Source organism: Protopterus annectens, chromosome 1.part1 (genome assembly GCF_019279795.1).
Source record: "Protopterus annectens isolate FY-2018-M chromosome 1.part1, PAN1.0, whole genome shotgun sequence".
Classification (NCBI taxonomy): Eukaryota; Metazoa; Chordata; order Ceratodontiformes; family Protopteridae; genus Protopterus; species Protopterus annectens.
Window position 1 is genome coordinate 1,720,968,306 of NC_056726.1, and position 23,608 is coordinate 1,720,991,913.

The window sequence follows — 23,608 nt, forward strand, 5'->3', positions numbered from 1 at the left end:
ACATCTGTAAATCATCAATGCCTATCTGCTAATTTCTGGATCCTGGTTATATATTACATAGCGCTGTTTCCATTCTAAGTCTGACTCACACTGATAAAGGCATATTATTAGTCCTCAAATAGTATAGTAGCAGCAATATGACTTTTTAATGGTTTTGCATCCCATTTGGTCAGGAGAATCCATAGTTTGCCTTGCAATACAGTTAGTACATCAACCACCATCCTTACAACAAACTGATAAACTTGATATAGTGGGCAGCTGCAATGATAGAACCCAGACACTTTCTTCTAAAACAGCTTGTTCTGCCCCTCTGGGCATTTACCAGTGCAGGCTACCACAATCTGAACATTCCAAATTAATTCTTGAACCTATGTATGGCACTGACATGTATTAACACTCTACCATCTACCAGTCTACAAAAATGCTGATTTTTAAGACATTTGAGGTAAGGTTGTGCGTTAGGCCTGGCAAGCCAGTATGTAAAACTCTACTGCTAATCATTAGTGTACCGGAGTTCTGCTGTGGCGACCCATAACCGGGAAAAGCCGAAAGACACAAACAAAGTTTAAGTAGAAATTCTGACCAAAATCTTCATATATAAAGAATTCTGTTCTGACATTTTATGTTAATACAAATCCAAAACAATAAAAACTTAGAGTTAAACAGTTAGTTTTATTATTTTCTGGTTTTAGTCTCTTCAATTTTTTGTTGACAGAGTAAAGGTAAAACTGTATTTGTGCTCTAAAATATAGTCATCCTTTCTTGCTAGTTGCAAAAATACGGCCTGTTGCTACCTGCATGAATACCATTTGTTGCATCATAGTTAGGTTATTTTAGTTATCACAGAATTATAAAGAAAGAAGAGTACATAGAAACACTATGAAGTCCGAAATGAATAACTAAACAGAGCTAGGTTCCAAGATATGCAACAAACAATGCACGCTGAAAATGAAAAGAATGCATCTGCAATAATAAATAATACATGAAACATTTCTGCCCTTGTCGAAATGCTTAGCTGATCTTTAAACACAGCCTTTGGGACATACAGTGAAAGATTTAATTACATAGTAGGAAAAAAAACTTATGACCTAACTTATGAAGTGTAAAGTCTTTCATACTTTGAATCAGATAACCATGGGAGACAAATATTTCAGGAAAGATTTTGGTGACAACAATTCAAACTCCCACACAGTCGTACCCACTGATATCACTGTTCCCCAAAGTGAAATGCACAAAGACTGTAGTCAACTCAAGTTAGAAGTGGTATATGCAGTTAAGAGAATGTTAATTATGACTTCATCCTCATTTATTTCAAGTTAATATTTTCAAGTTTGGAGTTTTATTATTTGTATCTTAAGAGGCACATAACATTTAATTTCCATGATAGTTCACTGCAAGGAAAATCAAAGCTTGTGTATATTCAAGTGTTCAGATGCATTCCCTCTGCCTTACAGTTCCAGTTGAAAGATGTCAAACATTCTGACAGATTGCTTCAAGTACAATGTCTGAAAGGAAAAGGTGAATAAGAAACACAATCTGCAAATTTCCAGTTGCTGCCTCATTGGTTCCTGTTTCAGGAGTCAGTTTCAAGTGAAAAGAGAGGCATACATTCCTTCGAGCCTTTCAAACCCTCTTTGATCCAGATTATTAATTGTCCTTTTATGGCTTAGATCCACAGAAAAGGCAGAAGGTGCTTCAAACAGAGTAGTCCTTGATGGCTGATATGCATTTCTGTTCCAACTGTTCTGGTAGAAAGGTGGAAGAGTCATTGATGAGAATGTGAATTTAAAGAAGACTGGTTCACATGCACTGTTTCAGTGCTTGGATTGCAGTTCACATGACTTGAAAAGGGTGGACGCAATGTTGTCTTCACAAGCCATTTACTGCCCTGAAAACACTAGACATGGAAGGATATATGAAGAACAGAGAAAGAGAAGAAGCAAAATATAAGAGAAAATTAATACAAGTGTGAGCCAGCAATAACAACATTTATTAATGTTTCTGCAGGGACATTAATTTATGGTTTAAAAATCAACTTACATTTTCATCAGATAAAACGCAGGGATTATACTGACAATTTTTGAAGGTACTTTCTGGTCATCATTACTGTGATTCAGTTATAGTTTTTAATGCATTAGTATATATGAGAAATTAATAAATTCTAAGTAACCAACATTTAATACGCAAAATGGCAATACTATAATCAATAAATATAAGAAGAAATACACATTACAGTGAATGAGTGTTCTGGCATAAAATATCAAATTCCTAAAATTCTCAGGATTTTTCAAGACTCATACAAGTCGAATTTGTGTTTTGCCTGTATTTTTCTTATAAAATCTGAAAATCCATGTCCATGTCCATGTTTATTGTTCAGTGCTGTGCACAAAAGAATGTTAGACTACATAGAGAGTTTGATCGGGTCTCCGTAACCACGTTATTGTGTGTTTGAAACGTGGAAGCCAAGAAATTCAATCTTGGCATCCATGTTAAAAACACATAATAAGAGGTTATGATCTGTGGGACATGATCATAAGTCTTTGTAGTGCATGGAGTTTTATCTACTCCTAAAGCCAGTAAAGCACTTAATGTGTGTTGTCATATAGACAGCAAATAAGGAAAAAATCAGAGACAATTTTTAAAAACTGACCCAATTTAAATAAATTCCTTACAGACTGACATCTGTAAACTTAACATGAATAAAGGAGGAAAGATATTCGGGGACCACTGAGAGTGAAGGGCTGTCCCTTCCCTTATACCTGACTTCAACGGTGCTTATGGGGTGTGCAACATTCATTACACACCTGTGAAATCACTGTTACAGATGGGTCTCATACTACAGAAGAGCATAACAGATTTATCTTTTTTTTCTGATTTTGGAGCATAATCAAAGAGCTCCATGCACTGCAAGTATTTTACAATACATATTACCTATCTAAAAATATTCCAGCTATTTAAATGCTTCTGCCGTACCAGTTTGGATACCTCCCTTGCAAGTGCCTTAATTAAAAATACTTACAAATTAATACTTATGAACTACATAGATTCCACTCCCAGAGACATAGTCACTAGTGTGACAATGTTATCTGGGAAACTTGCTAACACACAACTAGCAGGTTGTCCACTGAGGCTTTCAGGACTTGTGTATATCTTAACTATACATAGGGTGACATTTTTGCCCACATTTTCTCTGTATGAATTAAGTAACTGAATCCACTTGAAGGAGGAGATAATGTTCCTATGTTATTTATCTTCTAAGAACACAAAGGTAGAAATAACAGATACAAACCTTGGATGGACTGAAAACTTGCCCTAGAAAGAACAGCATGCACCCCCCCCCAATAGAATGTTAGAAGTCTTGAAAAATTTTCTTTGTTACAGCTGTTTAGAGCACATATTAAAAAAAACTCTAATCCCTAAAAGATCAGCACAGTTCCCTCCATCCCCCAGACAGAATGTTAAGACTCTTAAAATGTTTTTGGTTCCAGCAACAGCAATTGTTTGTACAGCTGCAAAGTAATTACATCTGACCTCTGGAAGGACAGGAATCTTGCATTAGAAAGGATGGCACACTGAGAGGGCATTTGAAAACCTGAACGGTTTTCTCTAGCCATAGGTTTATATGTTAGTATAAGGCTAAAGCCCAGCCAAACTTCTTTCTTCGTGCTTGGAATCATTTGTTTCATTCAATGTTTCGATTAACCATACTCATTCATGGATTATAGTTATATTATCTCCAGTGGTAGTAACTAGGATCATACTATAAACATTTAAAAGATCCCAGTCGTGTTTTAAATAATTTAGGAGCTACCTCTGTCAATTAGTAGTATGGGAAGTGGGCCCTGGGATAAATTTACTATTACCCATTCATAGATTCGGGATATAGCTTTCCCTGCAAACCATTCTGATGATGTTGCAGAGCAGGTTTAGATCCCTGAATGGGTGTTTCTGATGCTATTTAACTTTCTGATATATATAGTAGGTCATTAGTACTGGGTCAGATGATGCCTTGTGTGCCAGGCACAAGTAGCAATCTGTAAGAGGCAAAAGATAGTGCCACGGCTTTGAGATGAACCATATAAGGCAAATTGTCTATTATCCTGTTTTGTACTATTTTCACATATTCTGAAATGTTCTCAAATTCTCACCCCTTTCATTTCCCTAAAGGATACGTTTACCATGAGTGATATGTCGAATAAAATACACAAAACATACATAATTGCTCTTTCTGAAATGCAACATCCTCTGGTGCAGATTTATGTCTGTAACCATTCCTGCTCCATCAAGAGTATATACAGATAAATGCCAAATGGTGTGTTATACTTAATGATTGGCCTAACGATGGCTGAGTAAAGGGGTACAGTGACATCACTGGACCTAGAAACTGTCTCTTTGTTAATGAGCTATGTGATATAGAAGGATTTCCTCACAACAGTGGAAAAGTTGGTTGAAACTTGAACACTGTCCATATAAGTTCCCAGATCCTGAACAACTGTCTGCTTTTTGGTTAGTATTATCAATGTGGTGTCACCCCAGAGCAATCAATTTCCAAAAGGATATAAAAATGCATTTTTTGGCATTTAGCTTTAGTCTGCGATTCTAGCACCAGTTATTTGTTTGGCATAAGGATTCCTGCAGGATGGCCAAGTCTTCTTCCAAGCAGGCGATGTCAAAAAGGATGGGTCTCAGCTCTGAGCCCTGAGGTACTCCACTGGTGAGTGATCTTTTAGTAGAGGTAGTTTCACTTATTTTGATCTCCTGCATTCTCTCTTGGAGCCAATCCAGCAGGTAACCTATGGCTTTATTCCTAGTTTATTAAGTTTTTCTACCATACCAGAGTGGGGAATTTTGTCAAAAGTCTTAGCCAGGTTTAGGTAGGTGGTATGTATTTTTTTACTTTCATCCTTAGCTTTGGGGACCTTTTCAAAAAAATTTCACCAAGTTGAGTAAGCATGACCTACCTTTGAGGAATCCAAACTAAGATGGTCCAGTATTTGGAGCTTCACTGTGTCCTTATTGATTAATTTCATGATAATTCTTTCCATGACTTTGCATATCAGGTTATTCAGACTTGTGGGCCTATAATTTCATGGGTCCATGGAGGATCTTTTCTTATGCAGGGGAATAACTGTTCTGTTCTCCACTCACATGGTCCAAATCTTGTACTAAGGCTAACATTGAAAAGTGTTGTTAGGGTCTGGCTAAATCGTGCTTCATGCTATTCAGTTTGCAGCCAGCGATTTTGTCAGTACCCACTGATGCAATATATTTTGTGTTAGAGAGTGCTTTCAGGACTTGTTCTTGTGTTGGACTCACAGCCAATCAGATAAACTAATCAGATAATTTCCTTTACAGCTTCAAACCACACTCCATCTCATTTAGCCAATTAGTAACCAGCCTCTCAACCACTAAAGATAAAATTCTACCTGAATAAACTACCGGTACTAATTGAGCTACCAAATTACTGTGTTCCACTAATACCCTTCCTGACTGTTTCAATGCTTTACCACTGGAATTCTAAGCATTCTCCTTCCACTTTGCTCTACTACTTTTTCTTTTTAATTACAACAATTCTAACCATTCTATCTATCCTCCACTAGCAACTTGTCCATAGGTTCATAGGTAAGTACTAGGCTATCTGCCCAAAGGCATTTATAACCCTAGCTGGAATGTGTTGGCTTTCGCCGCCCCCTTAGATTAGTTTCCTGTGCCTCTGTCCAGCAGAACCACTGAAGTGATCCCCAGGATAAACTTCCTGTTTCCCATCCACTCGTCAAGGTTTCTCTTGAAGAGTGTTAATGAGGAGCTCTGCCTAATGTAGACTGGAATCTTGTTCCAGAGCATGGGAAGTCTCTGGGACAGGAATCTATCCCTCCAGCACGTCCTATTTATTGTTGTGGTGAGGTTTAGATCCCTAGAGCATGTGGCGCAAGGGGATATGGTTTTCTTTAGGTGGAGCATGTCCATCAATTCTGGGTTGGACATGGCAGAGATCACCTCTGAGTAGGCGGTATGCAACCGAGTACAGCTGAAGTTTCTTCAGTCGAGCTGCATAGGGCATCTGTTTGAGGTCAGTGATCCTCTTGATGAGGTACTTCTGTGGTCTTTCCAGCAGTTGCAGGTGTTTTGTAAGGTACATCGCAAATGGGGCATTGCACTCTACGATGGGTCTGATGAGTGAGGCGTAGAGGGGCACAATGACCTCTTTTGATCTGGATGCAAACCCTTTTGTGATTAGGTGGGCCACATAGAAGGATTTTCTAACCACTTTGGCAATGTGATTATCAAAGGAGAGATTACTATCTACTTGGGTCCCCAGATCCCTTATTTCTTCTTCCATATTTAGGGGGCTACCACCTATGTGGTAATTTGTGGGTACTTTGTTTTATCCAAAGGGGATGACTATGCACTTTTTGGCATTTAGCTTGAGGCCATGGTTTTGACACCAGGTATCTGTCTCAGTGAGATCCTTCTGGAGGATGTCCCTGTCAGCCGGAGAGTCAGTTATAACCCCTAGTTTGCAGTCATCAGCGAACTTGGTCAGCCATAGTCCTCCTGTGCTTGCCTCTACCTCTGAGAAGTATATGCTGAACGGGGGGGGGGGGGGGGTCCTAGGACTGAACCTGGGGAATGCCACTTGTAACTGGTTTAGAGTCAGACCTAGCTCCCACAACTCTTACCATGTGGGTTCTGTCCGTGAGCCAGTTGGCAACCCATCTCATGATGTAGGGGTTTATGTTCAGGCTAAACGCACTGAAGAAGGGTTTTATGCCTGAAAGCTTTGCTGTGTTTTGTTATCTTATATAAAGTGGTTTTTCTCCAGTTTTTGTGTATACTTTTTGACTGCTGCTTTTGATATACGTATCTGAGCTTGTCTATAATACCAGAATGGGGATTGGTGTTGAAGGCCTTTGCGAGGTCTAGGTAGGCTGTGTGGACCACCTTTCCCTCGTCTATAGCCTTGGTAACTGTCTCAAAGAAGTCCACCAGGTTTAGGAGGCATGATCTGCCCTTAACAAAGCCGAACTGGGTCCAGTGTTTGGAGGTTCCCAATGTCTCTGTTAATGAGATCCATGATGATGCACTCCATAGCCTTGCAGACAAAGCTAGTCAGGCTTATAGGGTAATAGTTCCCAGGGTCTGTTGTGGCTCCACCTTTGTGGAGCGGAATAACCATTGCTGTGCACCACTCTATGGACACGTAGCCTGTGGAGAGGCTGAGTTTGAGCAGTGTGTATAGGTGAGGGGTTAGTTCATCTTTGAGCTCATGTAGGACACAGCCTGGGACACCATCTGGTTCCATTGATGCTGTGTTTTTGGCTTTGGAGAGGGCTGTTTTAACCTGAGTGTCTGTGATTTCAGGAGCACTACATTCTTCTGGTATGGTTATAGGCCCTTTTGGGGGTGAGAGGAGGGTGAAGTTTGCACTGAACCTGTCTGCCAGGATGTTGTCGATATCAGTCGGTTCAGTGTATTTTGTGCCATTCTGCTCGAACTCCGTGCAGATCTGGGAATTGCCACTTAGATTCCTGACATAGCTAAAGAATGCCTTGTGGTTATCTTTGGAGTCCTTGGCAATTTTTCATTCGAAGCTAGCCTTGGATGATTTTATGAGGGATCGTAGTTTCTTGCTGATACTGATCAGGGATATCTTCCCCTCTTGGGGTTTTAATCTTTTCTGTACTAGTTTCCTCCTTCTATTGTATAGCTTGTTTATTTCACCAGACTGGTTTCCTTTTCTTGGAGGAGTGAGTCTTGGTTTTGGTTGGGATAGCACAATCCATGCATTCTTGTAGGTGCCCGTAGAGTTCATTAGTAAAGGGTTTTGCAGCTTGGGCAGCGTTATCCTTTAGCATTGGGGATTTGAAACTTTCCAACTTGGTTTTAAGTAACGTGAAGTTTGCTTTTGAAAGGTTTTTCACTGTGATTTCTTTGACCGGGTGTGGGGGCGGAATGTGGATATCCAGAGTGATTAGTTTATGGTCAGATCTAACCAGCGAAGGGTTGACCTCCGGTGTGGAACACTGGTCACCCATGTTGGTGATGACCAGGTCCAATATGTTGTCACCTCTGGTGGGGGTGTTGACCAGTTGATCCTGGGCATTTGAGTTTACAAATTCTAGGAAATTTTGGGCAAGGGAGTTAGTACTTGAGTAGTTCTCCCAGTTAATGTTTGGGTAATTGAAATCACAAAATATCAGGGTGTTTGGTAGGACCTTTATGTTTCCCAGTGTTTCCAGAAATGCGGAATGGGGGTCCTTGGGCATGGTGGGTGATCTGTAGCAAGCTACAATTTGAATTGCAGTTCTGCCCATTGTTAGTTGCATGTGGATGATCTCTGAAGCATCGTACTGTGCTACTAACCTGGAGGTGTGGGTATATTTGATGTATATGGATACGACCCTGCCTTCTGTATTTCGGTCCAGGTTTTGTGGCCAAAATGTATGGTATGAGTTGTAGCCTGGTAGGGCTTGGGTGCTCTCTGTTGCCTTAAACCAGGTTTCTGTTACTGCACATATACCGATTTTCTCCATACGGAGGAGTGCCTCGAGTGCATGCATTTTGAGGTTTAGACTTCTGCCACTGAGTAGCATTACCCTCAATTTTTTGTTACTTGTGCTATTTACAGCGGTGGGTTTGTCTTTTGAGCCTTGCCTAAAAAAGGCACTATGGGGGTGGCAAGAGCCTTGGCCAATATTCAAAAGCCTAAGGGTGACATGTGCAAGCCATCTCTAGCGAAGTAGCATGGCTTGTCAAGCATGTCATCCCAGGCTGACAGACACTGGATTCCCTTTGAATGACACCAGAAGCTTAGCCAATTGTTGAAATTGATAATTTTTTCTTTATACTATGGTATCATTCTTGGTGAGGGCAGGATGCTACTCAGGGTCAGGGTCATACCGGCCTGGGCTACATGATCAGAGAGCTCTTCCATGTCTCTTTTCATGCAATCCAGGGAGGTATGGCTCAGGTCATTCACACCAACATGGACAATGACAGAGTCATATTTCTACTTGTTCTGGAGTGACCTGAGTGCTTGTGTTATGTGGCGGATCCTGGCACCTGACAGGCAGCTAACAGTAACCGTCTCCTTGTTCAGCCTAGTGAGTGGGACGTCAGTGTGCCTGACTATAGAGTCATCTATTACTAGTGTGTTGGGTATGTTATTTTGCCTTAAGGGCTGTGATTGCATGGCACACTGGTTTTGTTAAGTATGTGTTTCATGGTTTGTATTGGGGGGGTTGCTTGGATGTCTGCTTTAGAGGTCTCTGTTGCTTTTGCAGATTTTTATTTAGAGCATCCATGTATGTTTTTGTGTATTTATGTGTGTTTTTTGCCGGTGCTGGTTTCATAGGTCTATGTGAGACTGGTGGTGTGATGCAAGTAATTCCCTTCTCCTCTTGACTGTCTGGTCCAGTCTTGGGTTGAGAGAGCTTAGCTTCCAGTTTGGCTGTATAATTGCATCTCTCGCATATATTAGTGTTTGGTAGTAATAGGACAGGAGAAGATTATCTGTGTACATGAGGCAGTTATAACATTGCCTCAAAATGCCCAGATTCACTAGCTGGACCAGAGAGTACACCTGAAACTGCCCTTTGGACATGCCTGGATAGGTACAGTGAGATGTTTTACTGATTGGCTGGTAAGGTCGAATAGAGAGCCTTGTCCTTCTTTACAGTATAGGGGGGGTCTAGTGCTACGTTTTATTAGTGCTTGCTATAAGTTTTGAGCAAGTGCTGGGCTGAAAAGTGAATGGTTTGAGTGCTTAAGTTGAAAATTTGTCTAGTTCCAAGGGAAAAAGTGAAGAGTAGACTTTCCGGAGCCAGGAATAGTTATACCCTTAAGACCAGATGGCTTAGTGGTTAAGGTCTTCGCCTCCAATGCACAAGGTACAAGGTTCAATCCTGACCTCCGACTAATGCCTGTTTGGAGTTTGCATGTTCTCTATGTGTCTCCGTGGGGTTTATCTCAAACTCACCAATGAATGGAGCTGTGGGCAGCAGCACAGACTCCACATGGTGCCCAATGGGGGGAAGAGTTGTAAAAAAGAGACCAACCGCTTTGGGCATCTATTATGGTGTGCAGTATCCTCAAGATAGGAGAACATGGATCACAAACTGTGCGCCGTGGCAGGGCTAGCCACTCGGTGTAAAATATGGCTCTAGGTGATTCGGTCATGTTGACTGTCGCCAAAAAGATGGGCATGGGTAGTTACCGGTGATAAGTGGGTTGAGGACCCGGTCTACTCTCTGACTCACGCCAGGGACCCATGCTAATGGTGGGAGGGGTATATGTGCCCCTTTTGGCCAGTGTGTGCCCGCCATAAAAGCCCAGCAGCCCTGGGTCAATAGGCTACTGGCTGGCCGGTGTCTAGTTGCCCAGCCTGGGTTACCTGGGATAGCTCTGTTGAGTGAAAGCTGGACATAAAACCAACCAACCTGCCAAACATGAACTGAGAATTGCTACGCTTAATGTAGGCTCACTGACAGGACGCAGCTTAGAAGTGGATGACATGATGATATGGAGGAGGCTGGACATCCTCTGTATCCAAGAGATGAGATGGAAGGGCAGTGCAACAAAGCCACTTGGCTTGGGATCCAGACTCTACTACTCAGGTGGTGGACAGGCTAGAAATGGTATAGGAATTGTGGTGAGACAGAGGCTTCAGAAGTCAGTGAGGGATATCATCAGACTCATGGCACTCAGACTCCAGTGTAATGATAGGACAGTATTCATAATCTCAGCCTATGCCCCACAGCAGGGTTGTGATAGTGAGGAAAAGAGTGCACTCAGACAGCAGTTGCAGGACCTACTAGATAAAGCAGGACAACATGAATTGGTGTTGATAATGGGTGACTTAAATGCACATATCGGGACAGACAGAAAAGGATATGAGGACTGCCTGGGTCCACATGGGTGGAGCAATAGGAATAAAGAAGGAGAAGCCATTCTAGACTTCTGTCTGGCAAATGGCTTGATAGTAGTCAACACATGGTTCAGAAAGAGAGACAGTCACAAGATCACATACAAGAGTAGCCAACATGCAACTCAGGTAGACTTCCTCCTAGTAAGGAAAAGGCACTGGGGTAGAATCCATGATTGCAAAGTCATCCCCAGTGAAACAGTCGGTTCACAGCATAAACCAGTAGTTGCCACAAGCAGTGGTCAGAGAAGGCTCTAAGGTCAACAGAAACCAGGCTGAAGACCTGGAAGTTGACTGGAGAGAAAGTACAGCAGTTCAAGGAATTACTTAGGGCTCTAGCACCCCAAGAAGAGGAGGAAATAGGTGGAGTTGAAGAAGAGTGGCAGCACCTAAAAACAGCATGTTTTAGGACTACAGAAAAGATATGTGGCCGAGCCAGGTATGGAAATAAGGTGCATAAGGAAAGCTGGTGGTGGAATGCAGAAGTGCTGGAAGTCATCAAAAGAAAGGAGGAGTGCAGGAAGAAGTGGGAGATTGAAAAGACTGACCAAGCTAGGAAGGACTACTGGCTGGCTAAGAAAGAAACTAAGAAAGAAGTTGCTATAGCAAAGAATAGGGCATCAGAGGCACTCTATCAGCTTCTGGAAAGTGACTCAGTAAGGAGCACAAAGAAACTATACCAGGTTGCAAGGCAAAGACAGAAAGATAAAGAAGATAGTCAGACACCCTTCATAAGGGATTCCAGCAACAACCTGCTTACCAGCCCACAGGACATCAAAGGCAGATGGAAGGAGTATTTCCAGCAGCTTCTGAATGAAGAAAACCCCACAGAAGCGGTACTGCCCCAGAAACAGCCTACAATGAGAGTAGAAGAGGAGCCCAGCTTAGAAGAAGTAAGAGCAGCACTAAGGAAAATGAAGTCAGGGAAAGCAGCAGGCTCAGATGAGGTCACAGCAGATATGATAAAGATGCTGGGTGAGCTAGGGGAGAAATAGCTCCTGAGGGTACTAATTGCAGTGTGGAGAGAAAGGCGTATTCCAGATGACTGGAGAATAAGCATACTCGTGCCAGTGTACAAGAACAAAGGGGACATCCACAACTGTGGACAGTACAGTGGCATCAAACTCCTACCACAGTGCATGAAAGTTCTGGAGAGGGTGATTGATAAACGGATACGCAGAATAGTAGAATGTAAGATGGGAGATGAACAATTCGGATTCAGATCAGGATGCAGCACAATTGACCCAATGTTTGCATTGAGACAGATACTTGAGAAGAAACTAGAGAAGAGGAGAGAGTCAAACTGGGCTTTCCTAGACTTGGAGAAAGCATATGACAAGGTCCCAAGAAAGCTGATCTAGGCAGTACTGCGGTGGTTTGAAGTCCCAGAAACACTGGTAGAATTAGTACAGGCTATGTACAAGGACCCAGTGACTCAAGTACGAACAGTGTTTGGCCTCACTGAGGGGTTCCCAGTGGGAGTGGGTGCACACCAGGGTTCAGCTCTGAGCTCACTGCTTTTCATACTGGTAACGGACTATATCAGCAAACAGGTTGAAGGGGTCAGAGCAACAAAGCTGCTGTATGCAGATGATGTGGCAGTACAGGCAGACTCTGATCTAGAACTTCAGCAAAGGATAGGAGAATGGAATGCAAATCTGAAGGCACATGGGATGAAACTAAGCACAGATAAGACAGTGGTAATGGCAGCAGATTGGGGAAATCAGAAGAAGCTGAGAATAGAGATAGATGGGAAGATAGTGGAACAGGTAAACAGCTTCAGGTATCTGGGAGGGGTGGTTGAGTAGAAGGGTAGTCTGAATGAAGAGGTCAAAGCTAGAATCAGAGGGGCTGCAGCCAACTGGCATAGAGTATCAAGTGTAGTATATGACAGAAGAATGCCAAATAAGCTGAAAGGTAAGGTGTACAAGACAGTGGTGTGACCAGTACTACTGTATGGTACAGAAACCTGGGCAGTAAAGGCAGAACAGTTGAAGCTAGAGGTGATGGAAATGAAGTGTCTGAGAAAGGTGGTAGGATGCACACTGCGGGACAGGCGAAGAAATGAGGACATAAGAGCAGAAGCCAAAGTAGCTCCAATTGCAGGAAAGATCAAAGAAAACAGATTAAGATGGTATGGGCACATGTGTAGAAAAGCAGAAGACAATCTGGTGAGGGAGATTTGGGACAGACAGGAAGAAGGTAAGAGGAAGCGAGGGCATCCAGCAAAGAGGTGGATGGATTGTGTGAAAGAAGATCTGCGACAGTCAGGCATGAGTGTTGAAGAAGGCAGGAGAGTGGCACTGAATCGAGAGAGGTGGTGACAGTTAATGCGATACCCCGACCCCATGTAAATGGGAAAAAGGGGATGATGATGATGATGATGAATAGTTATACCCTAGCTAACCGGTGCTGCCCGGTGTGCAAAACCGCACTAATGTGGGTTTTATAGCAGGGAAATGAAAGAGAGAGAAATTATCCCAAAATGGCCAATAAACTACTAATTTCTGGGCTGAAACCACTCCTCCAGGGACAGATAGGCTACTCAAAGCTCCCCTCTCACACAGGTGAGCAGAGAAACTTCCTTCTATCCAAGTAAGGTATGGGGAAACACAGAAACTTGTAACACAGCCCTGAGTTCAGCACTAACCTGAAAACTGGACTATACTAGCTTAGAAAGGCAGGAAAACAAGTATATTTTTTGTCTTTTATTTTTTTTTTCAGAAAATAAAGATACAATAAAAAAAAAAACACTTTAAATGCACAGTACAATATGTAGCTGAAACAAGCTTTTTAAATCACTGAAACTCTAAAAAATTGGCATTTTAAGCAGAATTAGCTAAAGGCAGCAAGAAAATGCAGAAAAATTATACTTAATCACTCCAAAGTCTCTCTTTTGTCTCTCTGCTGCTGTAGAACTCTGCATGGCACCAGGCTGCTTTGTCTCATACTATTATCCAGCCACATACTATATGAACTTAGTATGGCCCCAGGTTTATGCACTATCAAACCATAAATAATTCAACAAAATAGAACTACTAAAATAAAACCTAATGGTTATGTCAATATGTACATATGCAAGAGGGGTCAGTTAACCTACATTCCAGCCATCAACAAACAGAACTATATTAACTTTATAAAGTGGCTATCAAAATAATACCCAGTTTTAATTTTAAAATGTACCTACAAAGTTATCATTTTCTGTACAGTTCTACTGATACTATAAGCAGGAGGAATACAATTAAATCCAGGTCCATGGGAGGAAGTGCTAAGAAACACACAGGAGGAGCATGGTCTAACCATTTAGCTGCATATCCCAGACAGAAGAGATATAACATACTCTGTATATAAATGTTAGTTATAATGTAACCAGCAAGTAAATGTTTGTTTTGAAAAGCTGCCCAGGTCTTGGTTGAAAATGTGTTTTAGACCAGCTCACTAACCCAGTTAACAAACATAAATATACACCACACATGTAAGTATATAAATGATCGTATGTACAAACTTATTTTGCTTTACTGTAAACCTGGTCTTGAAAACATGTGCTATGTACTGGCTGCATCCCTTGTGTCACTACAGATAATACAATTAATTCCAGCTCACTGCTCCTTATGATTAAGGAGAAATCCAACTTTACAGTGATGTCTGGCCCCCCCCCCCCCCCCATTGCTAAATATGTTTTTTTTTTCCAGTCATTTGTCCACTCATTTCAAATGGTAGTCACTCGGATCACCTGCTCCTATAGCACTGAAAGAAAAACAAAAGTAGAAACAGAGTTTTATTTTATTTATTTATTTTTTTCGTTTATTGACCAGGTTAGTGAACTGGGCCATGAACCCTTTTCAGCCATGACCTGGGTGAAACTGCACAATTTGTTACAGACACAACTATTAAACTACTATTAAACAGAAAACTTAACCAGATAGGCCTGCCACTGATGGGATTCTGTCACTCAGCCAGAAACACTTGCCATTATTTTTTTAAATGAACCCTAATCTTGTGAGATGAGATACTCTACTCCATGACACCGTAACCATCAAGTATAAGATACCTGAATACCTTCTTCACTGTCGTTGATGTTTTGAGCATCTAAATACAAGGAAAGGATGGTGTACAGTCAATGGCTTGTGCCATTCCCTAGCGACTCATTCACAGAAAGCTTCTACCCAAAATGTGGTTAATAAAAGGTCATTTATTTACTGTCACAACCTGTAAGATACTGTAGTCAATGAAATAGTACTGTCACAGAGCTATTCGTAGGATGATAGGAGGTTACTAGGCTAATGGCCCTAGAACCCTTACAAGCCTAGTCAAGTTTTAACCTGTTACCCTCTTGTGTCAAATGTGTAAGTAGTCTTAATTCAACATCTGCTGCCTCTGTCCAGAAGAGACGCAGGTGAAACCTCCCGGACTGAATTTGCAGTTTCCCATCCAATCATCTAAATTATGCTTAAAAAGGGTCAATGATGGGCTGTGCCTCACATGAACTGGCAGCTTATTCCAGAGTAGGGGGACAGCCTTTGGGAGGTGAATCTGTCTCTACAGCAAGTCCTGTTGATGTCACATCTCACTTGCGATCACTGGAGGTGAATCTGTCTCAACAGCAAGTCCTGTTGATGTCACATCTCACTTGCGATCACTGGAGCAAGTGCAGTGAGTGCCACTGGACTTGTGGCTGTATAACATTTACATCAGGGAAGGGTCTGAGGTTGCCTTATATGCAAGGCAAAGATCCCCCTCAGCAGTCTGTATGAGACAGAGTACAGAGACAGGGATTTTAGTCTAACAGCACAAGACATATTTTGTACCTTTTTAATTTTGTTTTAAGGTACCTCTGTGGTCTCTCCAGTTGCTGTAGATGCCTTGTGAGGTACATGCCAAAGGGGGCATTGTACTCTTATTGGTCTGATAAGAGAAGAGCACAGGGGGGTTATGACCTCTTTTTTCTGGTGGCAATGCCCTTGCTTATAAGATAAGCAACGTAGAATGCTCTCCTTACCACTGTAGAAATGTGGTAGCCAAAGGAGAGGTTGCTGTTCACCTGTGTACCCAGATCTCTCACTAACAATTGAGTACTTAGGGTGTTGTAATTTACATGCTAATCTGCAGGGATGTCCCCCTTGCCAAAGGGGATGATGATGATGCATTTTCTTTGCATTTAGTTTGACCCATGACTTTGGCACCAGTCATTGGTTTGTGTAAGTCCCTCCTGTAGGGTGTCAATGTCACTTGGGGACTCTATGACTGTTCCCAACTTGCAGTCATCTACAATCTTTGTCAGCCACAAGCCTTTCATTTTGGCTTGTACTTCTGAAAAGTACATCCCAAACAGTAGAGGCCTCACCACCAAGCGCTGTGGAACTCCACAGGTTACTGGTCTGCTGGTGGATGTAAAAGTCCTGTATTTTAACTGTGTGTGTGTTCTATTGGTGAACCAGTTTCTGACCAACCTAATGATATATTGATTTACATTCAGTTGGGTGAGTATGTCTATGACACCTGAGTGGGGAATGGTGTCGAAGGCCTTTGCCAGGTACTAGTAGGCTGTATGCAGAGTTTTACCCTCATCCAGATCCTTGGTGGCCATCTCAAAGAAGTCACCCTTTAATGAAGCCAAACTGCGTTGAGTCTAGTGTTTGGAAGTCGCCTATCTCTTTGTTGATAAAGTCCATGATGATTCTCTCCATGGCCTTACAGATTAGGCTGCTTAGGGTTATGGGTCTGTAGTTCCTGGGGTCAGTGAATTGACCCTCCCTTATGTAAGGGGATGACAGTAGCAGTTTTCCTGTCTGCAGGGACATATCCAGTGTTTAGGCTGTGGTTCAAGAAGCTACCCAGTGGTGCAGCTGGCTCCTGTTTTAAACTATTTAAAAAGCAGCCAGGGATGTTGTCCAGTCCCATAGAGGCTGTGTTTTTGGCTTTGGAAGGGGCATTAATGACCTGTTCCTTAGAGATTCCAGGGGGAGGACATGTAGAAGGGCTGTCTTTTGATATATGGGGTGAAGAAAAGAGGGAGAAGTTCTCACTGAACCTATCTGCTAGCAGGTCAGTGACATCCACAGGTTCAGTATATGCTGTACTGTTTACAACAAGTTCTGCACTGATCTGGGAGTTACCTTTCATGTTACAAATGTAGGCTACTTTTGAGGTTACCCTTAGCTAGGGTGGCCAGTATGCATTCATAGTCGGCTTTAGATTGCTTTACTAGGTGCCTTATTTTCTTGTTTAGGCAGAGGAAGGAGTGCTTCATATTATGGGACTGTTACTTACTACTTTTAGACAGCAGTTTCTTTCTCTTATTATATAGCCTGTTTATGGCAGATGTCCACCAAGCAGGTTTGTTCTTCCCTGAGGAAGTTACTTTGACCCTGTCAGGTACTGCTGAGTCGATGCAATTGTGTAGATGCTTATACAAAGCATTGGTGTATATCCCAGCATAGGAGTCCTTACCATCAGTGGGGCCAGGAGCTATAAAGCTATTAATACTGTCCTTAAAAGGTTGTAGCTATCTTTGGAGTTGTTTTTTAGCCTTGATTCAGTTACTTGACTTATCCTTTGAAACATTAGCTTATCTATAAAAAGAAAATTTTGTACTGTCTCTGAGTCAAGCAAATATGACTCCGTCTCATAGATTATGCCTGGCTATAGACAGATTGTTCTCTAAAGATGTGTATGCATCTGAGTTCCTTAAAGAAAAGCTTACATTATTGACTGCTAGCTGCACATTTTTCTTGCTTTCCCAGCTTCCTGCTGATGTAGTAATTCCCTGTTTATTGGATTAGTTAATGTGTTTCCCTGTCTCCTCAGTAAAAACTGAAACTCCTTAAAATTTATTTATTTATATTTGTTTCCTGTGACACATCCTTAGAGTTTTTTATTCACAGGAGTGAAAGAACTGTAATTTGCCGCATACTGAAGTACAGAGATCCAGGCTTGAGTTTTTTGTTCTTTCTCATTGGTTTCCTCTTAAGCTTGTCTTCTATAACCTGTGCTGAGCTGCTGAGTTGCACTGAGCACCACAACTGGATTTGCTTTATAGTGGGTTGTCTGTGCAAGAGGTTTTTCTCTATAAGAAATCTTGCCAAATCTAACATACCACAGTACTCTAATCCACAGCCAAATGAATCTGCTTTGAACACAGCTAAGCCACTTTGAGCCTAGGATATCGCTCTACCCCTTGCCTTAAAAATCTAAAACATCCCCCACAATTTCAAGTTTACCTAAACTAAGTAATCCAGATGGTTCTGCCAACTGATCACATCACCCTTGCACCTCAGAACAAAACCCATCTACCTCCTCAAGCAGTTTTAGACCCCCAGACCCCTAAATCACACCTGTCAAAACCATGGACCACCGCTTTCCCATAATTTTTGTAGCCAGCCTCATTGAAATGGGCATCTTGAGACAATGTAAGAATTGTCTCATGCCGTCTGACAATCACCTAATACACAAACAGTATAATTTAGTACATATATAATGTCATTGAAAGACAAAATCTCAAAGACAAGTCAGATACAAGGATTATCAGCAGTATACCACACAACACACCTAACCACAACTGTCATGAAACACAATCCATCATAGGCTGAAGTCCTTAAGCTCAGTTTACCCAAATCACAAATACCTCAAAAATATAACACAGGCATTAAGTACCCACAGCAGCACTTTCTGTCTGCAAAGCCTACCACCTCACATAGCAAAAGGTGTCCCAAACTCACAGATACAAAGCCCATAAGGCAGTTATCTAATTAATCTAATATTCTAGTCAGAGGCTACTCCATTGTAAGGCATTCAGATGTATGTTTTACCAGCCTAGGTAAGGAAAGATTGACAGTCAGTCACTTGTCTGATGCCAGAATTCATCAGATTATGCATGCACTCAAATCCTTAAATGACAAGTACTAGTGTGACCTTGCTGTAGTACATGTGGGTGTTAATGACTTGAGATGTGCTTCTCTGGAATATATGAAGACAGACATGAGGGAGTTCTTGGACTATGTGTCCAAGGCAGGTATGAGCCTAGCACTGAGCAGCATTCTACCTTCTCTTAGGATGATTTTGCAATATTAGCAAAAAATAAATAAATAAATAATGGATTTCAATAACTGGCTTAGCTCCTGGTGTCATTTGAAGGGAGTACAATATCTGTCATCGCAGGAGGATATGATCAACAGACTATGCTACCTTACCAGGGATGATCTGCACCTGTTCCCTCTAGGTTTCCAAATATTAGCTAAGCTATTGTACACCCCCATAGTGCCTTTTTTAGGCAATGACAACCAGATAAACCTAACAACATAATGAAAACATAATGAAAAGAGCAAAGGAGAATATGAAGTTCCAGTTCCTACAAGCCCTCTTCACCCTGGAGGACGTTGATGGCTATGTACCGAGATATAGTTTAAATCAATGGAGAGTACTCAGGTTGTGCAAATCTACAGTACTTTCCATACATTTAGATCAGCTACTACACAGGTTGAGGAAAAAAATATGGAGGTGCCTCAGTCTTCATCCAGATGAGACTCGCATCAAGCCTGGTCAAGCAGCATGATGCATTAAACCCTGCTCATGTCAACCTCACCATTAGTAAAGTCCATCTCCATTTTCTAGTTCGTTGTAGAGCTCCATATATGACCCGAGGCAGCCACAACACCTATTTACAGGAACTGGAGTTACTCATCATTAAACACAATACTATTTTTCAGGGTGACTTTAACTACCCAGCTCTATACTGGGAGACTTATACCACCATTAGTGCACTAGGGCAAAGATTCCTGGACTTTGTTAATACAAATGCTCTGGGAAAACTAATCAGAGTACCTACTAGTGGTAACAACATCCTGGACCTTGTTCTTATTAATACATGGGAATCCTAGTCTATCCTTTGCATATCATCATCACCACAACTTGTCAGGTCAGACCATAACACTGTTTCCCTCAAAATAAAATTGAAACTTGAGACCCCAGCTTTCCCTGGTACCTTTAGAAATTTCTCCAAGGTAAACTTCCTACTTCTAAGTGGCACCCTGGCAAGTTTCAAACCCCCACAAACCCAAAACTGAGTATACAGAAAGGTACACTGCTATCTTACACCAGCATGCAAATAACTGCATAGAATCAGCTGTACCCTGAGATCAAGCACAGGGCAAAAACCAAAAGTAAACCTCCCTGGTGGAACCACAGTATAAATAAGCTTTACAACAAAAGGAAGAGAATTATGGCCATAAATAAGAGTAACACCCAGCATATTAGAACCACAATTATTAAAATATATAAGCAACTCAGAAACTTAATTAAAACCACCAAAGCCAACTCTGACTCTGAGACAAAAATAGCCATCCAAGCAAAGGACAACCACAAAGTCTTCTTTAACTATGTTTGCAATGTAAAGGGCTGTACACAACAATGCATTGAACTGATTATGAACAACAGTGACACTGAAGATATAGTCAACCTGCTGACTGATAAATTCAGTTCCAACTCCACCCCTCCATTGCCCCCTATTATCTCACAAGAAATACCAGAAACTGATACACCCCCATCTTGTACATAGAACCAGGTCCTAAAAGTATTAACTAAGGCCAAAAATACTTAATCTATGGGTCCAGACAACATCCCATCCAGGAAGCATGATTTAGCTAAGTCCCTAGCAATACTGTTCTAACTCAGCCTCCACGTGGAGAACAGTAACAGTTATATCCCTACACAAGGGAGGCCCTCTACTGACACAAGTAATTACTGACCCCATAAGTCTGTCTAGCCTCATATGTAAAGCCATGGAAAGACAAACTAGAATTCATCAATAAGGACATTGAGAACCTCCTAACATTGTCCCTCTCCTACTTTGGTTTGCCAAAGGCAGGTCTTGCTAATTCAGCCTGAATGACTTCTTCGAAAAAGTCACAAAGCAATGGACAAAGATAAAATGCTATACACCACCTATCTAGAGCTAGCCAATGCTTTTGAACCAATTACCCACTCAGGCATAGTGAATAATCTCACCAAACTAGGAATAACCCCATTTGTCACCTGTTGGGTTGCCAACTGTCTCACTGAAAAGACACAGGAAATCAGGGCAGGGGACACAACCTGTACAAAAATACCACTCACCAATAGAGTCCCACAGGGCTCTGTGCTGGGACTGCTGCTATTTGGCATCTCCTTCTCAGAAGTAAAGGCAAACACTAAGGGTCTTTAGCTGACCAATTTTGTGGATGACTGCATGTTAGGAGTAGTTATCGAATCCCTAAATGACTCAGCTATTCCACAGGAAGGCTTGTCCCAAACAAATATCTCTTGCCAGAGATATGAATTTGAACTACATGTCAAAAATGCATTATTGTATCCTTTGAGAAATCAACTATCCAGGAAACTACCATATTGATAATATGCCTCTAAGAGTTGACTCAGTAGTTGGGGACTTAGGAGTATACGTAAACAGTGATGTAACATTTGATGAACATGTGTCCACTGTGGTAAGGAAACCCTATATTTTGCAGCTTATAAGCAGGAGGATAATTTCTAGATCCAGATATGTCACTGTGCCTCCCTCTACTCAGCTCTCATCAGGTCAATCACTGAGTATAATTCCTCTTTGGCATGTATCTGCCAAAGAACATGCGACTGCCAAAATCCCATACCACTTGCCTGTAAGGTATAGGCACTCCTCTATGACCCAGGCACCCATAACATGTATTTAAGCTTATTGGAAATACTGATCATCCAACCCAATACCATATTCATGGGAAACTTTAATTACTCCATTATTAACTGGAAATCATATAAGACACCAAATGTGCAGGCACAGAGATTCATTGAGTTTGTAAACACAAGCTCTCTGGACCAGATTGTCAATACATTGACTGGGGAGCAAACATACTAGATCTAGTCCTCACTAAAATGGGAGAGTGCTACACATCCCCTGTTGTAATGTCTTCTCTCGTAAGGTCAGTCCACAAAATAGTCTCCTATAAAAGTAAAAATAAAACACAAAACCCCAGCTAAGCCTGAAATATTCAGGAACTACTGTAAGGCTAACGTCCTACTATTAAGCGATAACCTGGCAAAATGTCAAGTCCCCATACACCCGGAGTACACTGCTGCCTACATGGAACTGTTCACAGAAACCCTATACAAGCATGTTAATAGCTGCAGAGAGGCAGCTGTATATACTAGGAAGAAGTACAGATTTAACTCAAACAGCAAGCCACCCTGCTAGAATCTCATCAACAGGCTGTATAACAGAAGGAAAAAAATCATGACAAAATTAGGAGGTGTAGCACCCAAAAGGATAAAAGCACTCTCAAAAAGCTAAACAAACAACTTGGAGGATAAATAAAGTCTAGAAAAGCCAAATTCGAGTTACATTTGACCTCCCAGGCCATTGATAACCACAAGGCATTCTTTAGCTTTGTTCGCAGCCTCACAGGTAATACACAATTGTATGGGGAGTTCATTGTTAATGGAGCCACCTATACTGAGCAAGAAGTTATATCAAACCTACTGGCAGACAAATTCAGCTCTAACTTTATTCCTAGCTCCCTCTCAACCTCACGAAACAGCATCAAATATAACTCCCCTACTATCACTAGGGAACAGGTCCTCAATGCTCTCTCTAAGGCCAGAACACTGCATCGATAGCCCCAGACAATATCCCAGGATGCCTTCTAAATAACATAAAACTTGACCTATCAGGCCCTATAGAATTGCTATTTAACTGTAGCCTCCAAATAAGCTTCATGCCTCACAAATGGAGAACAGCAACAGTCATCCCTTCTGCATAAAGGTTGGTAATCTACATATCCTGGAAACTACAGACCCAGAAGTCTCACTAGTCTTGTAAACAAAGCCACAGAAAGAATTATCATAGAAATGATAATGATCAATAATGACATAGGAAACCTCAGAACACTGGACCCAACCCAATTTGGTTTAATCAAGGGTAGGTCATGCCTACTCAACCTGGTGGACTTCTTTAAGAAGGTCAACAAAGCAATAGTGAGGTTAAAACTGTTCACACTGCCTACCTTGACCTGGCCAAGATATTTGACACAATAACCCTCTCAGGCATTGCTGACAATCTCAAGAGGTTAGGCACAAACCTTTGTATAACCCAGTGGATAGCCAGATGGCTCACAGACAGGACTCAGGAAGCTAAAACTGGGGAGTCCACTTCTACAAAGAGGCCAGTCACAAACAGAGTTATTCAGAGATCACTCCTGGGACTGCTCTTTTTTGGCATTTGCTTCTGTGAAGTCAAGGCCAATGGCAATGGCTGCCTCTGTCTGACTAAATTCAAAGATGATCATAAATTAGGAACAGTCATAGAAGTCCCTACCAACACTAATGTTCTACAGGAAGGGCTGACACAGACAAATAAATTGTTTCACAGTCATGGACTAAAACTAAATGCCAAGAAATACATAACAGTATCCTTCAGGAAGTCATCCACCCTGATAACTATTATATTGACAACACACCCCCAAGAATCGACCCAGCTGTCAGGGACTTGAGGACACACATAGACAGTAATCTATCCTTTAACCATCATGTGTCTACAGTAGTGAGGAAATCTTTCAATGTTGCCCAACTTATAAACAAAAGTATGTCATCTAGTTCCAAGGAGGTCTTTGTACCACTGTAGTCAACATTCATCAGACCTAGCATCGAGTACCTTTGGTATGT

The 23,608-nt window shown here is 41.6% G+C and overlaps 1 protein-coding gene across 2 annotated transcripts in view; it reads right to left on the reverse strand.

Moving 5' to 3' along the window:
• Positions 1–652: 652 nt before the first annotated feature.
• Positions 653–23,608, reverse strand: part of ZDHHC18 (zinc finger DHHC-type palmitoyltransferase 18) — a 1,033,940-nt gene continuing 1,010,984 nt past the window's right edge. The window contains exon 9 of one of the 2 annotated variants that reach the window (XM_044084102.1): positions 653–1,897. In XM_044084102.1, the coding sequence (XP_043940037.1) occupies positions 1,766–1,897 (132 nt within the window). In that variant the 3' untranslated portion in view covers positions 653–1,765. The remainder of the gene's footprint in view (positions 1,898–23,608) is intronic. The other variant, XR_006366315.1, reaches the window with a different exon arrangement.